This window comes from Neoarius graeffei, chromosome 2 (genome assembly GCF_027579695.1).
Source record: "Neoarius graeffei isolate fNeoGra1 chromosome 2, fNeoGra1.pri, whole genome shotgun sequence".
Classification (NCBI taxonomy): domain Eukaryota; kingdom Metazoa; phylum Chordata; class Actinopteri; order Siluriformes; family Ariidae; genus Neoarius; species Neoarius graeffei.
This window is the reverse complement of record NC_083570.1, coordinates 105,187,898-105,210,687: the sequence shown is the minus strand read 5'-3', so window position 1 is coordinate 105,210,687 and position 22,790 is coordinate 105,187,898. Positions and strand designations below refer to the sequence as shown.

Below are 22,790 nucleotides of genomic sequence, written 5' to 3'. Positions count from 1 at the left end.
TGCCATGATACACTTCCACAAATGTGTTGTGAAGATCAGACTTTGATAGATCCCTGTTCTTTAAATAAAACACGGTGTCCACTCACACCTGATTGTCATCCCATTGTTTGAAAACACCTGACTCATTTCACCTTCAAATTAACTGCTAATCCTAGAGGTTCACATACTTTTGCCACTCACAGATATGTAATATTCGATCATTTTCCTCAATAAATAAATGACCAAGTATAATATTTTTGTCTCATTTGTTTAACTGTGTCCTCTTTATCTACTTTTAGGACTTGTGTGAAAATCTGATGATGTTTTAGATCATATTTATGCAGAAATATAGAAAATTCGAAAGGGTTCACAAACTTTCAAGCACCACTGTATGTGAAGATTTGCAAATCATGAGAACCCTATATTTTATTGAAAATAGTACAAAGACAACGTATCAAATGTTGAAACTGAGAATTTTTTTTGTAAAATATATGCTTATTTTGAATTTGATGTCAGCAACAAGTTTCAGAAAAAAAAAGTTAGGACAAGAATTGTGTAATGCTAAAAAAAAAAAAACTAATTTGGTTACTTGGCAAAAGGTCAGTTGCATGATTGGGTACAAAAAGAGCATCCCAGAGAGGCAAAGTCTCTCAGAAGTAAAGATGGGGAGGGGTTCACTGCTCTGTGAAAGACTGCGTGGGCAAACAGTGCAACAATTTAAGAATAACTTTCCAGTAGAAGTTGTTTTGTTTTTTTGGTGTTCAGTGTCAGGTGTCAGGACCTTATCTCTGTAAGCTAACTCATCACCTCTTGAGATTAGTCTCATCCCAGTGATGACATCAGCAAATTTTCTGAAAAGAGCAATTTGGAAATTGACATTAACTGAAAACCATCTCATACAGATTGGTATTTGGTATTTCACTCTCACACTGTACACCCCAGATTTGGCAACTGTGAATGTTCCAACCTGCTCTTTGTCACATGACAATCTGATAAATGTTTTAAAATGTCATGGTCGTTAATTTAAATGGTTACACATTCCAACATATCCATAACTAAAGAGTCTAAAACACCCTGGACACTAAAATTGCAGCACTGTTATATGTGGCACAGGGTTATGAAAACATAGGAGGACTTTCAGCAGTTTCACAAGTGCCTACCTCTGGAACCAAATAGCAAATCTGTCTCACATAATCTTGTGAATGATGCACAGTGCAAGTTTAAATGTCAGGAAATTTCCTCCATTCACATGGCTCAGTGAAGTCCCTCAGATGGATGGAGAAAAGTCTCCATGATATAAAACATAATTCTAAATACATATTCTTCTATAAGCAGATGTGTATTATTATTATCTCATCTCATCTCATTATCTCTAGCCGCTTTATCCTTCTACAGGGTTGCAGGCAAGCTGGAGCCCATCCCAGCTGACTACGGGCGAAAGGCGGGGGACACCCTGGACAAGTCGTCAGGTCATCACAGGGCTGACACACAGACACAGACAACCACTCACACCTATGGTCAATCTAGAGTCACCAGTTAACCTAACCTGCATGTCTTTGGACTGTGGGGGAAACCGGAGCACCCGGAGGAAACCCACGCGGACACGGGGAGAACATGCAAACTCCACACAGAAAGGCCCTCGCCGGCCCCGGGGCTCGAACCCGGACCTTCTTGCTGTGAGGCGACAGCGCTAACCACTACACCACCGTGCTGCCCTATTATTATTATTATTATTATTATTATTATTATATGTAAGATGACAAAAGTCCTACACAGACAAAATTATCTTATTTTGGAGTGCAAGTATTTCCAGCACTGCTCACTTTGGACTTTATGTACATTTTCAATCTTGGTTGAACAGTTCAGCCTCTTTACACAATGACATTTTTGATATTATGAAGGATTAGACTGAAGTGTTTGAACACAAAGAATGATAACCTTATAAATCAGATTAAGGTGTCAGAATGCAGGCACTTACGGATGTATGTGCATATGAAGGTGTGAAGCAAACTGTCAACAAAGCCAAAACGAGAGACTGGAATCATGGTTGGTAACTAGCAAGAGTCAGGTGATTCGTGAACAACTTTAAAAGGAGAAGACAAAGGGCGAAAACGTGAAAGCAAGAAGCAGTCAGAGAAAACAAGGCTTGGTATGTACTGAATAGAGCAGAATGATACTTTGCACTGAAGTGGTGTCTGAGAGAGGCTTAAGTTGGGAGAGCGGGGATTAGGAAAATGAGTGTCTGCTGGATTCAATAATTGGGAGACAGAGGGCGCTGTGAATCTTGGAAAACGTAGTTTGAGGTGTCCATGTTTGTAGTCAGAGAGTTCTCAGCCAATTTACTGACAGACCCCCCGAGGAGCTCCCTCTGGGAGCTACATTCTTCCTGGGCCGCCCCTACCTCTGGGTGCTGGCTTGTCGGGATGTAGAATGTGGAATTCTTGCTTGAGGAGTGGGTCTAGAATGTCCTTGGCTGCAACCCAGCTCTGTTCCTCAGGGCTGTAGCCCTCCCAATCTTCCAGGTACTTGATTTGTCCTTCTCTTCATCTAGAGTTGAGGATTTTATTTACCTGGTAGATGGGTTCACCCTCTATGTCAAGAGCTGGGTGCTCCCGGACCGGTGCACTCTCAGCAAGGAGCCCTGGAATGGCAGGCTTGAGACTTGAGACATGAAAGGTGGGTGCTAACCTGCTGTGAGGGGGGAGTTCCAGACAGTAAGAGACCTTGTTTATGTGACAGATGACCTTGAATGTTCCCATATATTATAGCTGGAGCTTCTTACAGGTGTTGGGTTCTCTTAGGTTTCTTGTTGTCACCCATACTCTGTCACCCAGGGAAAAGTCTGGATTGTTTGCTCGATATTTGTCGGCATACCCCTTATATCGGGCATTGATGGTTTCTAGACGCTGGTGGACCTCCTCCCATATTGTCTGGCTGCATGAAAACCAACCTTCGACTGCTTGTATTTGGCTGGGCGCATCATCCCAGGGGAACCACGGTGACTGGTAGCCGAGTATGCACTGAAATGCTGTCAACTGAGTTGCAGAGTGTTTCAGGGAATTCTGTGCATACTTGTCCCATGAGAGGAAGCATACCCAGTCCCCCTGGTTGTGCATGCAGAATATCCTTAAGAAGCAGCCAATTTCTTGATTCGCTCTTTCTACTTGGCCATTAAACTGGGGATGATACTTGGACATGAGACTCACTGATACCCCCAGTCTTTCCATGAAGCATGTCCAAAAGTGTGAGATGAACTGAGGGCCCCGGTTGCTGACAATATCTTCAGGGATGCCATAATTTCTGAAGATTTGCTGAAACAGTAGTTTTGCCATTTGGGATGCTGTAGGGATGCCAGGTAGCAGGATGAGTTTAAGGGCTTTGGAGAAGCGGTTGATAGTTACCATTATTGTGGTATTTCTTTGAGAGGGAGTGAGGTCAGTGATGAAATCAATGGCTATGTGGGACCAGGGTCTTTGAGGTACAGGGAAGGGACAGAGCTTGCCTGCTGGTAGGGTTCTTGGAACTTTGGTTTGGGCACAAATAGAGCAAGAGGCGATGAAGTGGTTGATATTTGTGAGCATGCTCTCCCACCAATACTTGTTTCTCAACAACTGATAAGTATGTTGACTGCTGGGGTGTCCAGTGGCAGGAGCTGTATGAGTCCAAGTGATGAGTCTGCCTCTAAGGTGCTTTAGTACATATAGCAATCCTGGTGGAAGATTATGAGGTTGGGTCTGAGGTTGTGAGTCCCTTATTTCCTTATTGAGGTCCCAGGTCATTGACTGTACAAAGCATTGCTGTGGAAGAATTGAGTGTGTGACTGAGTCTTGATGAGGTGGTGCAAAGACTCAAGATAATGCATTGGCTTTGGTGTTCTTGGAGCCTGGATGGAATGATAGGTGAAGTCAAAACATGTAAAGAAGAGATCCCACCTGGCCTGGTGAGGGTTTAACCTCTTTGCTTTCCAGAGATACTCAAGGTTCTTGTGATCTGTGAGAATGAGAAATGGATGTGTGGCTCCCTCTAACCAGTGTTGCCACTCCTTGAGGGCTAGTTTTATGGCAAGCAGCTCTCTGTTCCCCACATCATAATTTCTCTCTGCAGATGAGAGTTTCCTGGAAAAGAAGGTGACAGGAAGAGGTTTCAGTTTCTCCCCAAAACATTGTGATAAAATGGCCCCTACTCTGGTATCAGATGTGTCTACTTCAAGAATGAAGGGCTTAGATGGGTCGGGGTGCTGTAACACTGGAGTGGAGGTGAAATCTTGCTTTAGATGGCTGAAGGCTTCTTCTGCTGTGGGGTTCCACTGGAGTTGTTTGGGTTGCTTCTTGAGCAGAGCTGTCAAGGGAGCGGCAATCGTGCTGAAACCCCTAATGAAATGGTGATAGTTTGCGAAACCCAGGAAACATTGGAGGTCCTTGATGGACATGGGAATGGGCCAAGAGGTGACTGCTGAGACCTTGGATGAGTCCATGCTAACCCCTCCAGCACTGATGACATATCTCCTTCTTAGGATATGTTTCTGATGGAACTCACATTTTTCCACCTTGACGTAAAGGTGGTTCTTCAACAAGTGGTTCTAATGTGATCCTTGTGGGTTGCTTTGTCTGGGGAGTAGATGAGGATGTCATCAATATATGCGATGGTGTATTTGCCTAGCATGTCCTGTAACACGTCATTGATTAGACACTGGAACACACTAGGCACTGAAGAAAGGCCATACGGCATTACCCGGTACTCAAAATGGCCAGCGGTAGTGCTGAAGGTGGTTTTCCCACTCATCGCCCTCCTTGATTCTTATGAGGTTGTAAACACTGCGTAAGTTGAGCTTGGAAAAGATCTTAGCTGACCTGAGTTGCTCCAAGGCTGCCAGGAGCAGGGGAAGTGGATATGGGTACTTCACGGACACCTGATTTAGTCCCCTGTAGTCAATGCATGGCCGGAGGCCGCCACCCCATTTTTCCACAATGAAGAAGCCCAATGAAGCTGGAGATCTGGAAGGGCAGATGTAGCCTTGCTTGAGGGCTTCCTGAATATATTCCTCCATAGCTGCATTCTCCTTCTGGGAGAGTGGATAGATACGCCCACATGGTGGTGCCATACCTGGCAGTAAGTCTATTGCGCAGTCATATGGTTGATGAGGTGGTAACCCACAGGCCTTTCCCTTGCTAAATATCTCCTTGAGGTCCAGATAACATTCAGGGACATTGTCAAGGGAATCTGGTTGTAGACTTTCCACAGAGGTAGATGAGATATTGTCTTGAGGTCGAGTGATACAAACCCTGGAAGCAGGCAGGTGACCAGTGGAGTATGTCCTTATGTTGCCAGGAGATCAAGGGGTTGTGAAGTTGAAGCCAAGGGTAGCTGAGGATAATATCATGGTTTTCTGTGGAGGTGATGTAGCAGGAGATGAATTCTGAATGCAGTGCCCCCACCTGGATGTAAAGGGGGTGGTGCTAGTGACAAGACCTCCTATGGGTCATCCCTCGAGGGCTCGAATGCTGAGTGCACTTTGGAGATGGGTTATTGAAAGGTTGAACCTCTGAGTGACTGAGTTGCTGACAAAATTCCCCTCGGCCCCTGAATTGATGAAAGCAGAGAGGATATGTGTGGAGTTTGCCAACTTTAACAGCACAAGAACCTTAAACGATTTAGAATTGAAAGTTCATGTTGGACTCACGATATGTGCTGGACCTTCTGTGAGAGCTGCACGAGATAGACGGATGGGACATTGGTTGAGCTGGTGCTTGGCACTCCTGCGGTAAAAGCACAGGCCCTTCTGCTTTCTCCTAAGATGTTCTGAATGTGTTAACCAGGTACGTGACACCTCCATGGGTGAACTGCCTTCTGATGACTGAACCAGTTTAGCACTTTCCTGAATGGAGGGATGGTGCATCAACAGATGATCTAAGCAAATGTCTAGGTCAATGAGTGAGTCCAGAGTACACTGTTCGTCTCGGCAGGCAAGCTTGCTCAGAATCTTGGGACGCAGGCCTTGGCAAAAAACTGCCTTCAAAGCAGGATCATTCCACCCACTGGCTGCTACCAGTGTCCTGAAGTCCAGGGCATACTCAGCCACACTATGGGAACCTTGTGAAATGGTGAGAAGACTCTCCCTTACTTCAATTCCATCTGGTTCATGGTCGAATACCTTCTTGAATTGAGCAAGGAACTGCTCATAAGATTTGGTTTGCTCACCTCCCAGGAGCCAAATGGCACTGGCCCATTGGAATGCTTTACCAGTGAGAAAAAAGAGGAACTTCACAATTTTATGCTCTTCAGACAGGTTAGGCATAGTAGTGAAATACATGGACCATTGCAGCAAAAAACCCTTACATGCGTTGGCATGTAATCAGGCTAGGCTATCCAGCTAATCTTTCCAGAGCAGGAAGTTGCAATGTGGGGTTCGGAGGAGACTCGGGACACTCTAGGAGGGCCTGCGACATCACAGAGGCTAGTTGCGCCATTCATGTGTTGAGGTAGCATCTCATCATGTGTAGCATCTGCTGATGTTCTCCCAGAAGGTGTCCCTGGGCATTAAGTGCAATTTGTTTAGCTTCTTCCACTACATCCATGGTGGCAAAGTATCCTGTCAGAATGCAGGCACTTATGGATGTACGGTATGTGCAGATGAAGGCATGAAGCAAACTGTCAGCAAAGCCAAAACGAGAGACTGGAATCATGGTCGGTAACTAGAGAGGGTCAGGCAATCGGCGAACAATGTTGAAAGGAGAAGACAAAGGGCAAAAATGTGAAAGAGTAGCAAAGAGTCTGAAATTCAGAAGCAGTCAGAGAAAACAAGGATTGGTATGTACTGAATAGAACATAATGATACTTCATACTGAAGTGATGTCTGAGAGAGGCTTAAGCAGGAAAAGCGGGGATTAGGAAAATGAGTGTTTGCTGGATTCAATAATCGGGAGACAGAGGGTGCTGTGAATCTTGGGAAATGTAGTTCAAGGTGACCATGTTTGTAGTCAGAGCGTTCTCAACTGATTTACTGACGTAATGATTATGTCAAGCATTGTTTTTTCTTCTTTTAACCAGCTCAGCACACTGTAGACCTGGACAGAACCTTACCAATATGTAGTATCACTTTTTAAAAAAAAAAATTTCAATCCCCATTCACTGGATATGAGCAATCGTGCAATCTGATTGGCTATTCTAGTACGAGGCTATCAGCTCATGTACCGTGAGTAGAGAAAAACAAAATGGTGGAGCATCTTGCTGAACCAACCGCGGACGAAATAAAAACTCTACTGGAAAACAACCACCCCTCCCGCCCCCAAAAAAAGCACAACAAAATACAGAATAAAATATTTGATGCTAAGACTGTATCTTCTTTTATTTTTCAAGAATTATTATAGCATTTTATCGAATTTGAAAAAAAATGCTCTGTTTCTCAAAATCTAGTGAATGTGGATAGAATAAAACAGTTATTCCACTCAATCTCATCATCTATGACTTATAGCCAACTTGGCACTCTGTGCCTCATCAGGTATCAGATCATGTCTGACTCGATTACATGGAATAACTGTTAAAGAGATGCCTGTATGGGCAGCACAGTGGTGTAGTGGTTAGTGCTGTCACCTCACAGCAAGAAGGTCCGAGTTTGAGCCCCGTGGCCGGCAAGGGCCTTTCTATGCGGAGTTTGCATGTTCTCCCAGTGTCCACATGGGTTTCCTCCGGGTGCTCCGGTTTCCCACACAGTGCAAAGACATGCAGGTTAGGTTAACTGGTGACTCTAAATTGACCGTAGGTGTGAATGTGAATGGTTGTCTGTGTCTATGTGTCAGCCCTGTGATGACCTGGCGACTTGTCCAGAGTGTACCCTGCCTTTCGCCCGTAGTCAGCTGGGATAGGCTCCAGCTTGCCTGCGACCCTGTAGAACAGGATAAATTGGCTAGAGATAATAAGATGAGATGCCTGTATGGAACATCCATCCATTACCATATATCCTGTGTAGGGTTGCAGGTAAACTGGAGCCAATCCCAGGTGACTATGGGCAAGAGGCAGAGTACACCCTGGACAAGTCATCCAATCATCACAGGGCTGACACAGAGACACACAACCATTCATGCTCACATCTATGGCCAATTTAAAGCCACCAATTAGCCTAACCTGCATGTCTTTGGAGGAAACTGGAGCAAACCCACACAGACAGAACATGCAAACTCCACACAGAAAGGCCCCCATTAGCCACTGGACTTGAACCCAGAACCTTCTTGCTGTGAGGCAACAGTGCTAACCACTACACCACCGTGCCACCTGTATGGAACATGTATGAGTATAATCAAAATAGGTTGCATGTTTTGCACAAATGCTTTTTAAGTTGTCTGGTCAAATAATATTATCAATCAATTAATCAATCAACAACTTTATTAAAGTGTCAAACTTATAGCTGGCCACAAGTAGCCTACTAATTGGGGAGACTAGCTATAAATAAATAAATAAATAAATAAATAAAAAAATAAAATCTGAAATATATACTTCTCATCTCATTATCTCTAGCCACTTTATCCTGTTCTACAGGGTCGCAGGCAAGCTGGAGCCTATCCCAGCTGACTATGGGCGAAAGGCTTGGTACACCCTGGACAAGTCGCCAGGTCATCACAGGGCTGACACATAGACACACAACCATTCACACTCACATTCACACCTATGGTCAATTTAGAGTCACCAGTTAACCTAACCTGCATGTCTTTGGACTGTGGGGGAAACTGGAGCACCCTGAGGAAACCCACATGAACACGGGGAGAACATGCAAACTCCGCACAGAAAGGCCCTCGTCGGCCATGGGGCTCAAACCCGGACCTTCTTGCTGTGAGGCAACAGCGCTAACCACTACACCACCGTGTCGCCCATATACTTATCTATAATCTTAAATACAAATGATAACTTAAATCTTAAATGTATACTATAAAACAGTGGTTCTCAAAGTGGGGTCCGCGGACCCCTGGGGGTCCGTGGCGCGTTGCCAGGGGGTCCGTGAAAAAATTTGCTACAAAATAATAAACTTCCCTTATGTGGAGAAAAAACGGAGCCCCTCTGGTGACATGGGTGAAAAAAAAATATTCCGTGGCCACGAGTTAATAACGCGTGGGAACGAGATCCTATTCCGTGGCCACGACTTGTTTAATGCGTGGGAACGAGATGATTATTAGGTGGCCACGAATTAATAACGCGTGGCCACGAGAAGTGCTCGTCATTTCATCACTGAGACTGTTGACTTTCTGGCATCAGTAGCTTCAGCCGCAAATATGGACAAGTTTGATCTGATTTCGTTTTATTTTAATCTAGGAATGAATTATAATGATATCCTTAAATCACTTGCAGTTAGCAGCCGAATTAAGTGTCTCTTGCTCAGAATTACTCCATGTCTAACTGCAAGTGATTTAAGGATATCATTATAATTCATTCCTAGGTTAAAATAAAACGAAATCAGATCAAACTTGTCCATATTTGCGGCTGAAGCTACTGATGCCAGAAAGTCAACAGTCTCAGTGATGAAATGACGAGCACTTCTCGTGGCCACGCGTTATTAATTCGTGGCCACCTAATAATCATCTCGTTCCCATGCATTAAACAAGTCGTGGCCACGGAATAGGATCTCGTTCCCACGCGTTATTAACGCGTGGCCACGGAATATTTTTTTTCACCCATGTCACCAGAGGGGCTCCGTAGGTAAAATGCTACAGTATTCGCCCAATCACATTATTCTCTTTATTCCCGCTCGCATAACATAGCTAGGATAGCTTGGTGAGCTGATTGAAAGGCAGCAATCAGAGTTAGAAAAAAGAAAATGGATAGATTTTTGAAACAGACGAGTAACAACACTCCCAAACCAAGCAAAGTAAGAAAATATGACGAGACTTATATAGAATTTGGCTTCATTGAAAGCAGCGGAGGAAAGCCAATGTGTGTGAACTGTCTCCAGGTGCTAGCTAATGAGGCTATGAAGCCAGCCAAGCTAAAGCGGCATCTGTTAACAAAACATCCGGAATACATCAACAAACCAAAAGAGTTCTTTCACAGAAAAGGTGAGGAATATTTCTCTCAGCGAACAAGACTAACCAAGCTGGCAACTACATCAGAGAGGGCGCAGAAAGCTTCTTATTTGGTAGCCCAGCGTATAGCTAAGTGTAAGAAGGCTCATACCATAGCAGAAGAGCTGATCCTTCCATCAGCAGTGGATATGTGCGAGGTTATGATCGGAACAGAGGCAGCTAACAAATTGAAAACGGTACCACTCTCCAACGACACCGTAAGGCGAAGGATTGATGATCTCTCTGATGACATCTTGTCACAACTTCTAGGTAGACTTCGCTGCAGTGGTCAATATTCTATTCAGCTGGACGAGTCTACTGACATAGCTAGTGCAGCTCAGCTCATCGCTCTTGTCCGCTATCCATGGGGAGAAACAATTTTAGAGGACTTTTTGTTCTGCAAAGCGGTCCCAGGTAGGGCAACAGGAGAGGAGATATTCAGGCTCCTGGATGAATTTATTAATGAAGCTGGGCTGAGCTGGGGTAAATGTGTCGCCGTGTGCACAGATGGAGCGGCAGTGATGACTGGCCGAAAGAGTGGTGTTGTCGCTCGCATAAAGGCTGTCAACCCAAATGTCAAGTCTGTGCACTGTATGCTTCATCGGCAAGCGCTCGCCTCCAAAGCCATTGAACCTGACTTGCACTTGGTGCTGAATAAAGCTGTGGCTGCAGTTAATTTTGTTAAGTCAAGGGCACTGCAGACACGTTTGTTTGGGCAACTTTGTCGGGAGATGGACGCAGGCCACGACACACTGCTTTATCATTCCGAAGTGAGGTGGCTCTCTCGCGGAAAGGTACTTCAGCGGGTGTTTGAGTTACGCGCCGAAATGTCGGAGTTTATGCGAACGGAAAAGCCCGACATCGCAGAGTTTTTCTCTGATCCTGTGTACGTTGCTAAGTTGGCCTATCTGGTGGATGTTTTCAACGCCCTCAATAGCCTTAACCTCTCCATTCAAGGACGCTATGCCTCCATCCTTGAAGTAAGCGACAAACTCACCGCCTTCATGAGGAAAGCAGAGCTGTGGCAAAGACGGCTACAAGATGGAGTGACAGACATGTTCCCGCAGCTCACAGAATTTCTGCTCGCAAACAACCTGCCTGTGACTGTCGTGAAAGAGGTAGCCACCTCTCACCTCACTGCTCTCAGCAAGCACTTCACCTCATATTTCTCAGATGTAAACACTGATGCCTGGGACTGGGTGCGAGATCCCTTTGCTCCAGCAGCTACATACAGCCTTACAGGCAAAGCAGAGGAGGAGTTGGTGGACTTATCTTGCGATCGGACATTGAAGGCCAGATTCCAGCAGGTGAGCCATGCAGAGTTTTGGCCCTCACTAGCATTTGAGTATCCTGAACTCACAGCACATGCTATGCAGATATTGCTCCCTTTTCCTACTACCTACTTATGCGAGTCATCTTTCTCTACTTTGACTGCAATGAAGACCAAGTACAGAGCTCGTCTCCATGTGGAGAGTGATCTTAGAGTCTGTCTATCATCCATCACACCAAGACTGGACAAACTGTGTAGTGAAAGACAGGCACACCCATCTCATTGATGATGATGATGATGATGATGCATTCCCCCTGACCCCCACCCCCCACCCAAAACCACCAACAATATGGTTAATCAGATATTTTCATAGTATTAAAAAAGTTATCTACTGTTGTCAATCTCACTTGCTCACTCTCCAGCTGCCCCCACCCCCACCACTGAAAATGGTTAATCATAACATTTTTAGTTGTAATGCATGAAATATTTTGAGCAGTTTGATTCTCTTACTGCAGTTTGATGCCTGTTCCTGCATCAGAGCTTTTTCATTGTTTTTTGATGGTTAGTATATTGCCATTCATTTTACACCATGAGATCAGTTACCTCTGAATGCATTGAGTGTTTTTTGTCAGTCTGTTATCTATTCTGATGAGTTCTAAAATGTAATCCCATCAATATGTCAATAATCAATACTAAACTAAAATGGAATTCTATTTGTTCCACGGTATATTGTTCCAACATATATATATATATATATATATATATATATATATATATATATATATATTTTATTTGCTAAATGCATTAAAATGACTATTTAAAACAATGTGGTAATAACTGTATGTAACAGGACAAATATTTATAAGCCTATATGGTTAAATTTGTGGTGCGATTATGAGGGGGTCCTTGGGAAAATTTCTGCTCCATTGGGGTCCCCGGCCCAAAAAAGTTTGAGAACCCCTGCTATAAAACCTGACAAAGAAAATCCTATTATTCTAAAAAAAAAAAAGATCCTTGATTAGAATGGAATACAAATAAATAGATATGAAGGAAATATTAAATATATACTCCAATCTACAGTATAATCTTACAATGATGGCTGTCACTTTAAAGCATTAAACAGCAGCAAAATGATTACAGTTTCAGTGCAACACAATATAATAAATACATTATACTACACACAAAGTACGAAGTACAAACCAGCACCAGAATGAACTAGATGGCTTTACTTTCAGGCTGTACTTCTATTGTGGAAACAAACAAACAAACAAACAAACTCAATAGAAACTCAGCATCCATTATTTGTGCGTTACTTCATTGTAGCATCTCATTTTTGATTCGTTAGTCAGTTATTATTCATAATGCACCCCTTCTGCACTGATGGTGAGAAATAAGTCAAGTACTATATCATTTCCAGGTCAGCATGAAAGTGATGAGGTCAGTTACACAGAACACTGCATCACGCTCTGCAGATTTTTATCTCTTATAGCGCTGTACGGTAAAAAACAGAACATCACAGATAGCTGCTGTGATGTAGAATGATTTGGATAGCAAATTGGCTGAGTAAGTTGGATATGGATTTGAATTATTTTCCACTGAAGACTGCATGGGTAACATCTTGTATGTAAAAATGCTTCAGTAAACTTGCATGCAATATTTTATGATGGAGTCATAAAAAGAGCTGACCTTTCTCCAGGGCCTCAACATGAATTTGTATGTAAGAAGCACAAGATGTTAAGTAGCAATGGATATACTCATTTTCAATTTAAGATTCAATAGGTTAGTCAGAAATCACAATCCAGCATTATTGTAGTTATTATAGGAAGTCTATTTAACTTCAACATCAACAGTTAAATAAAAAAACAAGTCAACATCAACTAAGGCTGAAGGTCATCTTCTCGGCAGAGAGTTCAGGCATAAGCAGCTTGAAATAGCTGAAATGTTACTGTACATAATGAGCTTAATATTTGACTAAATGGGTTACAATTGCAGGTGGCATGGTGGTGTAGTGGTTAGCACTGTCACCTTACAGCAAGAAGGTCCTCAGTTTGAGCCCAGCAGCTGATGAGGGCTTTTCTGTGTGGAGTTTGCATGTTCTCCCCCTGTCTGCATGGGTTTCCTCCAGGTGCTCTGGTTTCCCCTACAGTCCAAAGACATGCAGGTTAGGCTAAATGGTGGCTCTAAATTGACTGTAAGTGTGAATGGTTGTGTGTCTCTATGTGTCAGCCCTGTGATGATCTGGCGACTTGTCCAGGGTGTACCCTGCCTCTCACCCATAGTCACCTGGGATAGGCTCCAGCTTGCCTGTGACCCTGCACAGGATAAGCAGTTACAGATAATGGATGGATTGTTATTGCATTTTTCACAAATTGCTACCGTCATTTTGCCAGTTTATTTGCATTCTAAGTAGAAATGATTTTGACAGACAGTTTTTATTGATCAAACTCACAAAAAATAAGAATGCTCTACTTCTCAGAATCCAGTGAATGTGGATACAATAAAACAGCTATTCCACTCAATCTCATCATACATGGCTTATAGCCAGTTTGGCCTTGTTGGCCATCAGCTCATGTACGACTAAATTTCATGGAATAATTGTTAAATAGACCATTACATTACAGGCATTTAGCAGACATGCTTATCCAGAGTGACATACAACATACCCAGAGCAGCCTGGGGTTAAGTGATCAAGGGTACTTCAGCCATTCCTGCTAGTTCAGGGAATTGAACTGGTGACCTTTTGGTCCCAAAGCTGCCTCTGTAACCACCAGGTCATGGTTTCTCTTTAGACCAGGGGTGTCCAAACTGATCCATAAAGGGCCGTGTGGCTGCAGGTTTTCATTCCAGCTATGCAGCAGCACACCTGACTTGGCTCATACCCAGTTTGGACACCCCTGCTTTAGACCTTAGACCATCACTTCCCCATTAGACCATTCTACCATATTAAAGACTGCTTGCACTCAAGTGATTTTGATGACGTGAAATCCAGAGGGGGGGCAGGAAGTTAAAAGCCAAATGGATGAGATGGAGGAAAGCGCTTACTGTTCAATTAAAAGATATTACAAGAGAACTGTATAAATCAGAACTCACAGTATAGGCTCTTTGTGGTTTCTCAGTTTGATCAATTTGAGAAACCGTAAATGACGCAAACTTTTGGCATTGAGAGTTTGTTATAGTGCTTCTTATGTATCAAAAAATCACTTCCTGACCCATACTTACAGCAGGGCAGCTGTGGCCTGAAGGTTTGAGCTGCAGCCTTGGACCCAAAGGGTCGTTAGTTTGATTCCTGGGGCTTACAGGAAAAATATGAGGAGAGATGAGTGAATGAACAGCATTTTCCCCTCCCTCTGGATCATGGCTGAAATGCCCTTGGGCAAAGTACCCTACCTCCAACTGCTCCCTGGGTGCCCTAACACAGCTGCCCACTGTTGTGTGTGTGTTCACTGCTTCAGATGGGTTAAATGCAGAGGGGGAATTTTGCTGTGCTTGAGTATACATTTGACAAAAATACAGGGTTCTTCTCCAGTGACGTGATATCATATGCAAACAAGCTATACACAGCAAGGTGGTGCAATGTTGCCTGATACAAAGTGTGCCATTTCTTTGGTTTATATATATATATATATATATATATATATATATATATATATATATATATACACACACACACATATACACACAATATATATATATATATATATATATATATATATATATATATATATATATATATACACATACACACACACACAAAGTAAGACAAAGAATTGCAGCTTGTCATGTTAAAGAGAAACTGGAAATTATTAACTTCTCCTGTCATGAAGACTTTCCCTGTCTTGCTGAGAAATGTTACAAAGTACTGTGACTGTTACAAAGTGCTGACACCTGAGACTCCTCTAAATACTGCATAAACAAAAAGCTTCACCAGATATTCATGATTATTTGTTTGTCTGTGTTAAACAACACCCTTTGAAAAAAAATATTTTATTATAAGTCTTGGATTGTGTTGCATTTCTGCCATACAGGTTCCTTTGCACTTTCATTGCCTCTGGAACATTTAGTATCTTTTTTTTTTTATAATGTTCTGTTTACTTAAGACATACCTGTATGTGTTTGTAACAGATCCTGATGTGGATGGAACACAGAAGTATGGCAGGCGAGAGTTGTTCACACAGACACTTTATTTACACACGTGTTCTGGTTGGGAGAGACTCTCCTCTGCGCTTCCTCTCCTTTTATGCTCCATCCCTGCAACACACACACACACATTAATTGACACCAGGCGTAATGACTTAGTCACTTACCTTCCCCGACCCCGCCCTCCATTCACAAACTGCCTTTTGGCTACGCCCCCATTGCCACACTGTTGCAATTGTATATGTGGAATTTTCTTACATCATATGCTGATGCAAGATGACACAAACTAACCTGTGGGTGGAAATCTAGCACTTACTTGGAATTCCTTGTTCTTATGTGGGTAACAAACTGCGGTTTCTTCCAGAAACGTGTATTTATTATGAGATGAGACAGTTGTGCACATAATATGTGAAGTCTGTTCAACTTATCATGTGACTGATTACACCAGAACTAATATAGATATTTCACAACAATGAGAATGAATACTGGTGGCACGGTGGTGTAGTGGTTAGCGCTGTCGCCTCACAGCAAGAAGGTCCGGGTTTGAGCCCCGTGGCCGATGAGGACCTTTCTGTGCGGAGTTTGCATGTTGTCTGCGTGGGTTTCCTCCAGGTGCTCTGGTTTCCCCTACAGTCCAAAGACATGCAGGTTAGGCTAAATGGTGGCTCTAAATTGACTGTAAGTGTGAATGGTTGTGTGTCTCTATGTGTCAGCCCTGTGATGACCTGGCGACTTGTCCAGGGTGTACCACGCCTTTCGCCCATAGTCAGCTGGGATAGGCTCCAGCTTGCCTGTGACCCTGTAGAACAGGATAAAGCAGCTAGAGATGATGAGATGAGAATGAATATTTATGCAATCAGAAATTTTACTTTTTTTTTAATTGATCCTGCAAGCTTTAATGATTTCTTTAATAAGTTCTTTAATAGTTCTTTAAAGTGCTGATGACACGTTTTTGACATCTTTGGCGATGTTTTATAACATAAAAAGTAATTCTCGATGAGCCATACATTAATTCACAAAGGCGCCTATTTTACAAGTTATGATAAAAAACACGGCTATTTGGGCAAATTTGACGGGGCTGCAGCACCCAGGAGACGAAGGAGGAGGAGGAGCTATATGACGTCAGCAAAAGAACCTTCCTCCTAACTTACCAGTTTGTTGTTGATGTGGCAGGTGTTCAGTTTATCATTATTAGTATTTTTATTATACTATATATATATATATATATATATATATAATATTTAATATCAGCTGGATAGTACAGTGGTAATGCTCACTGACTACGACGCAGGAGATTGGGGTTCAAATCCCGGTTGGGGCAAAACATCATCCAGTAAGGGTCCTTAGGCAAGACCCAGGTCCTTAGGCAAGACCCCTCATGATATATCAGCCTACCTCAGGAACGGCTCATACCGGCTCAGACATCGCCCGGGTCAACAAGGTCTGCGTTAGTTGCTAGGGAACCAGGGCAAACTGATGAGAAATGGGCTACTGGAACAAGACATCGATGGATGAGGACAGAAAATATGAATTTGCTGGAATGCTACTATACAATGCTATATACAACGTTATATTAATATAACGTTGTTGTATTAACGAAATACAACAACGATGCTACAATCATGGAGATGCTTGGACACAAGGTGGGCTCGGGACATAACAAACAGTATCCACCATGGAAAAGACGATTAGAGGCCAAGATAAAGGCAGCACGGAGAGAAGTTAGCCAGCTAGCTGAACTACAGAAAGGGAACATGGTGAAAAAAGGGGCACCCAAGAAGTACAACTCACTCTCCATACCAGAGGTACTCGAAACTGCCAAACAGCGACTAACAGCTCTGGCCACCCGGTTGAAGAGATACACCAAGGAGGGAGAGGCCAGGAGAATAAACAAGATGTTCTCCACTGAACCAGCCAAGGTGTACTCTCAGTGGCAGGGAAACAACAACCGGTCAGACCCACCAAGAGCTGAGGTGGAAAAATACTGGAAAGAAAGGCATCACACAACACCGATGCCCAATGGTTAGTGGACCTAACAGCTGACCACAGCAACCTCCCAGAACAAGAACCAGTAACCATCTCAATGGCAGATGTCCAAGAAAGAGTGTCAAAGATGAAGAGCTGGACAGCACCAGGCCCTGATATGATCCATACGTACTGGCTGAAGAAGCTAACTGCACTCCATGAACGCCTAGCAGCACAGATGAACCAGCTGCTGAGGGATGGGACCCACCCAGAATGGCTAACCCAAGGCAGGACAGTCCTAATCATGAAGGACCCCCAGAAGGGACCCATCCCATCCAACTACTGGCCAATTACCTGTCTCTGCACAACATGGAAGGCCCTGTCAGGCATCATTGCGGCAAAAATGAGTAAGCATGTGGCTCAATACATGAGCAAGGCACAGAAAGGAATTGGCAGTAACACCAGAGGAGCCAAGCACCAGCTACTGGTTGATAGAACAGTTGCCCGAGATTGTAAGAAGAGACAGACCAACCTGTGCACTGCCTGGATTGACTACAAGAAAGCCTACGACTCAATGCCACACACATGGATACTGGAATGACTGGAACTGTATAAGATCAACAGGAACCTAAGGACCTTCATCCAGAACTCAATGGAAATGTGGAAGACAACCCTAGAGGCCAACTCAAAACCCATTGCCCAAGTCAACATCAAGTGCGGCATACACCAAGGAGATGCGCTATCACCACTGCTGTTCTGCATAGGCCTGAACCCCCCTCAGTCAGATCATCATGAAGAGCGGCTACGGGTACCGATTCCGTAGTGGGGCAACAATCAGCCACCTGCTCTACATGGATGACATCAAGCTGTATGCCAGGAACGAGCGAGAAATAGACTCGCTGATCCACACCACCCAGATCTACAGCGATGACATAGGGATGTCATTCGGATTGGACAAGTGTGGCCGGATGGTCTCAAAGAGAGGCAAGATGATCCAGACTGAGGGGATTGACCTACCAGAGGGCAACATAGGCGATATCCAAGACAGCTACAAGTACCTTGGCATCCCACAGGCTAATGGAAACCATGAAGAGGCCACAAGGAAGTCAACCACAGCCAAATACCTCCAGAGAGTAAGGCAGGTCCTGAAAAGTCAGCTGAATGGTAAGAACAAGGTCCGAGCCATCAACATGTACACACTACCAGTCATCAGATACCCCGCTGGTATCATAAACTGGCCAAAGGAGGAGATAGAAGCCACAGATATCAAGACTAGAAAGCTCCTCACCATGCATGGAGGGTTCCAAATCAAATCAAATCAAATCAAGTTTATTTGTACAGCGCTTTTAACAATAAACATTGTCGCAAAGCAGCTTTACAGAATTTGAACGACTTAAAACATGAGCTAATTTTATCTCTAATCTATCCCCAATGAGCAAGCCTGTGGCGACGGTGGCAAGGAAAAACTCCCCCAGACGACATGAGGAAGAAACCTCGAGAGGAACCAGACTCAAAAGGGCATGTTAATATGGTAAAAAATATATCATGACCTGCTCTGGCTGGATGCTTGATTGGGTGATGGGAGCACACTCCTCAGCAATGATGAGATGCACATGGGACCCTTAGGCCTGGCCAAAACAATTCAGTTACATTTCACCGGGTCTGGGACATGCGACAGAATGTCTGACGGCCGATTCCCTGCAGGCTACGATAGCCAGTCGAGGTCTCCACCGTCTCCACCAAAAGATTTCCTGTTGACTCCATGTAACTCAGAGGGACAGATTTGGGGTGGGGGGGAGAGAAAGAAAACACAGGTGGTTAGGTATGCCCAATGTCACCTGAATAAGTAGGAACAGTATACATATTGCACCGAGTACAAGCAGGGACTCCGGCAACTAACTATGACAGCATAACTAAAAGGAGAGAGCCAGAAGGTAACACAGGCATGAGGGAGCCCCGGGACATAAAGCAGCCAGCCACTACACCGTCAACAAACTCGAGTGAGCAAGCAAGTGGGGACTGACAGCATCCATACATCCCAGTTTACCAAAACACTCTATGTCTGAGGACCCTCCAGATCTACTCCTTTACCTCATAAACACCATTAACAAAAGGCTTGACTAAACAGATATGTTTTCAGCCTAGACTTAAATGCTGAGACTGTGTCTGATTCCCGATCATTACTTGGAAGGCTGTTCCATAACAGTGGGGCTTTGTAAGAAAAGGCTCTGCCCCCTGATGTAGCCTTCACTATACGAGGTACCAGCAGATAGCCTGCACCTTTTGATCTAAGTAGGTGTGGCGGGTCATAGAGGAGCAGAAGTTCACTCAGGTACTGTGGTGCGAGACCATTTAGTGCTTTAAAGGTCAATAGTAGTATTTTATAATCAATACGAAATTTGATTGGGAGCCAATGCAGTGTGGATAAGACAGGCGTGATGTGGTCATATTTTCTAGTTCTAGTAAGGACTCTTGCTGCGGCATTTTGAACTAACTGGAGCTTGTTTATGCACTTATTGGAACATCCAGACAGTAAGGCATTACAATAATCCAACCTGGAGGTAACGAAAGCATGGACTAGTTTTTCTGCATCATGCAATGACATTAAATTTCTTGTCTTTGCAATATTTCTGAGATGAAAGAAAGCTATCCGGGTGATGTTATCAATGTGAGTTTCGAATGAAAGACTGGGGTCAATAATCACTCCGAGGTCTTTTACTGCTGCACGTGAAGAAACAGAAAGGCCATCCAGAGTTACTGTGTAATCAGAAAACTTACTTCTAGCTGTATGTGGTCCTAGCACAAGTACTTCAGTCTTGTCAGAGTTAAGCAGAAGGAAATTAATAAGCATCCAGTGTCTAATGTCCTTAACACATACCTCAATTTTATTAAGCTCTCTCATCAGGTTTTGCAGAGACATACAACTGTGTGTCATCAGCATAACAGTGGAAACTAATACAATGTTTACGAATAATATCGCCCAGAGGTAACATATATAGAGAAAAAAGCAGTGGACCCAAGACAGAACCTTGTGGAACACCAAACTTTACCTCGGTACGTCTAGAAATATCACCATTTATATCAACATACTGATAACGATCAGTTAGATAAGACCTGAGCCAGGAGAGGGCCATTCCCTTAACTCCCACAACATTTTCTAGTCTATCCAGAAGAATGGAATGATCAATGGTATCAAATGCTGCACTAAGGTCAAGCAACACAAGTAGCGAGACACAGCCCTGATCAGACGCCAACAGTAGGTCGTTTACTACTTGACAGCTGACAGGGATCAAGGTCAGGTTTTTTAATCAGGGGTTTGATAACTGCTAGTTTAAAGGATTTGGGTACATAGCCAATCATAAGAGAAGAATTTATTATTTTTAGAAGCGGTTCAATTACTCCAGGCATTATCTGTTTGAATAGATGTGTCGGTAAGGGATCTAGTACGCAAGTTGAGGCTTTTGATGTAGAGATTAATGAAAGTAATTCAGTTTCTTTTAGGGGAGTAAAACATTCTAACTGATTATCTGATACAGTTATATTGTTAACTACAAGGTCACTTTCATTGTCTAACCTTAAATTAGTAGTTTGAATTTTTTGTCGGATATTCTCAATTTTGTCATTAAAAAAAATTCATAAAGTCGTTGCTACTACATACTGCAGGTGTGCATGTGTTGATAGTGGACTTATTCCTGGTTAATTTTGCTACAGTATTAAATAGGAATCTAGGATTATTTTTGTTATCTTCTATTAGGGAGGAGAAATATGTTGATCTCGCAGCACTAAGAGCTTTTCTATACTTCAGGAAGCTCTCCTTCCAAGCTAATTTGAACACTACCAATTTTGTTTGACGCCATTTACGTTCCAATTTTCGAGTGGTCTGTTTTAATGTGCGAGTGTCATCATTATACCAGGGTGCTAATTTTTTGTCTCTGACCATTTTCCTTTTTAGAGGAGCTACATTATCTAAAGTATGGCGGAATGTTGGGGTTCCACCCCAAGTCCAGCACCCTGAGACTATACACTAAGTGGAAAGAGGGAGGCCAAGGGCTAGTGAGCATCAAGACCACGGTCCAGGATGAAACATCGAAAATCCGAGAATACATCAGAAAGATGGCCTCAAAGGATGAACTGCTAAGTGAATGTCTCAGACAGCAGAACCCTGATGAGAGTGCAGAGGAGGAGGAGGAACAGACAACCTGGAGGGACAAACCCCTACATGGCATGTACCACCGTCAGATAGAGGAAGTGGCTGATATCAAGAAATCCTACCAGTGGCTGGATAATGCAGGACTGACAGACAGCACAGAGGCACTAATCATGGCAGCACAAGAACAGGCCATAAGCACAAGAGCCATAGAGGCCAGGATCTACCAGAGTAGATCAGACCCAAGATGCAGACTGTGCAAAGAAGCCCCTGAAACAGTCCAGCACATAGTTGCAGGGTGTAAGATGCTAGCTGGATCAGCGTACATGGAGAGGCACAACCAAGTGGCTGGGATAGTATACAGGAACATCTGCAACCAGTATGGAATAGAAGTACCCAAGTCCCAATGGGCCATACCACAGAAGGTGGCTGAGAACAACAGGGCCAAGGTTCTGTGGGACTTCAGCTTCCAGATTGACAAACAGATCCTGGCTAACCAACCAGACATAGTGGTGGTGGACAAAGAGCAGAAGAGGGTGGTGGTGATAGATGTGGCAATCCCAGCTGACGCCAACATCAGGAAGAAGGAACATGAGAAACTTGAGAAGTGTCAAGGGTTGAAAGAGCAGCTGGAATGGATGTGGAAGGTCAAGGGCTGCGTGGTCCCCGTGGTAGTGGGGGCACTTGGGGCAGTAACCCCCAAACTGGGAGAGTGGCTCCAGCAAATCCCAGGAACAACATCTGAAGCCTCAGTCCAGAAGAGCGCAGTCCTAGGAACATCGAAGATACTGCGCAGGACCCTCAAACTCCCAGGCCTCTGGTAGAGGACCCGAGCTTGAGGATGACATGGATACCACCCCCCCACCAGGGGTGAGAAGGATATATATATATATATATTATGCGGGGCGGCACGGTGGTGTAGTGGTTAGCGCTGTCGCCTCACAGCAAGAAGGTCCTGGGTTCGAGCCCCGGGGCCGGCGAGGGCCTTTCTGTGTGGAGTTTGCATGTTCTCTGCGTGGGTTTCCTCCGGGTGCTCCGGTTTCCCCCACAGTCCAAAGACATGCAGGTTAGGTTAACTGGTGACTCTAAATTGACCGTAGGTGTGAGTGTGAATGGTTGTCTGTGTCTATGTGTCAGCCCTGTGATGACCTGGTGACTTGTCCAGGGTGTACCCCGCCTTTCGCCCGTAGTCAGCTGGGATAGGCTCCAGCTTGCCTGCGACCCTGTAGAAGGATAAAGCGGCTAG

At 44.0% G+C, this 22,790-nt stretch overlaps 1 protein-coding gene across 1 annotated transcript in view; it reads left to right on the top strand.

Annotated features, from left to right (window-relative positions):
• The first annotated feature begins 9,934 nt into the window (after nucleotides 1-9,934).
• Nucleotides 9,935-22,790, top strand: part of LOC132870626 (zinc finger MYM-type protein 6-like) — a 63,189-nt gene continuing 50,333 nt past the window's right edge. The window contains exon 1 of the mRNA XM_060904366.1: nucleotides 9,935-11,332. Coding sequence (XP_060760349.1) covers nucleotides 9,935-11,332 — 1,398 coding nt within the window. The remainder of the gene's footprint in view (nucleotides 11,333-22,790) is intronic.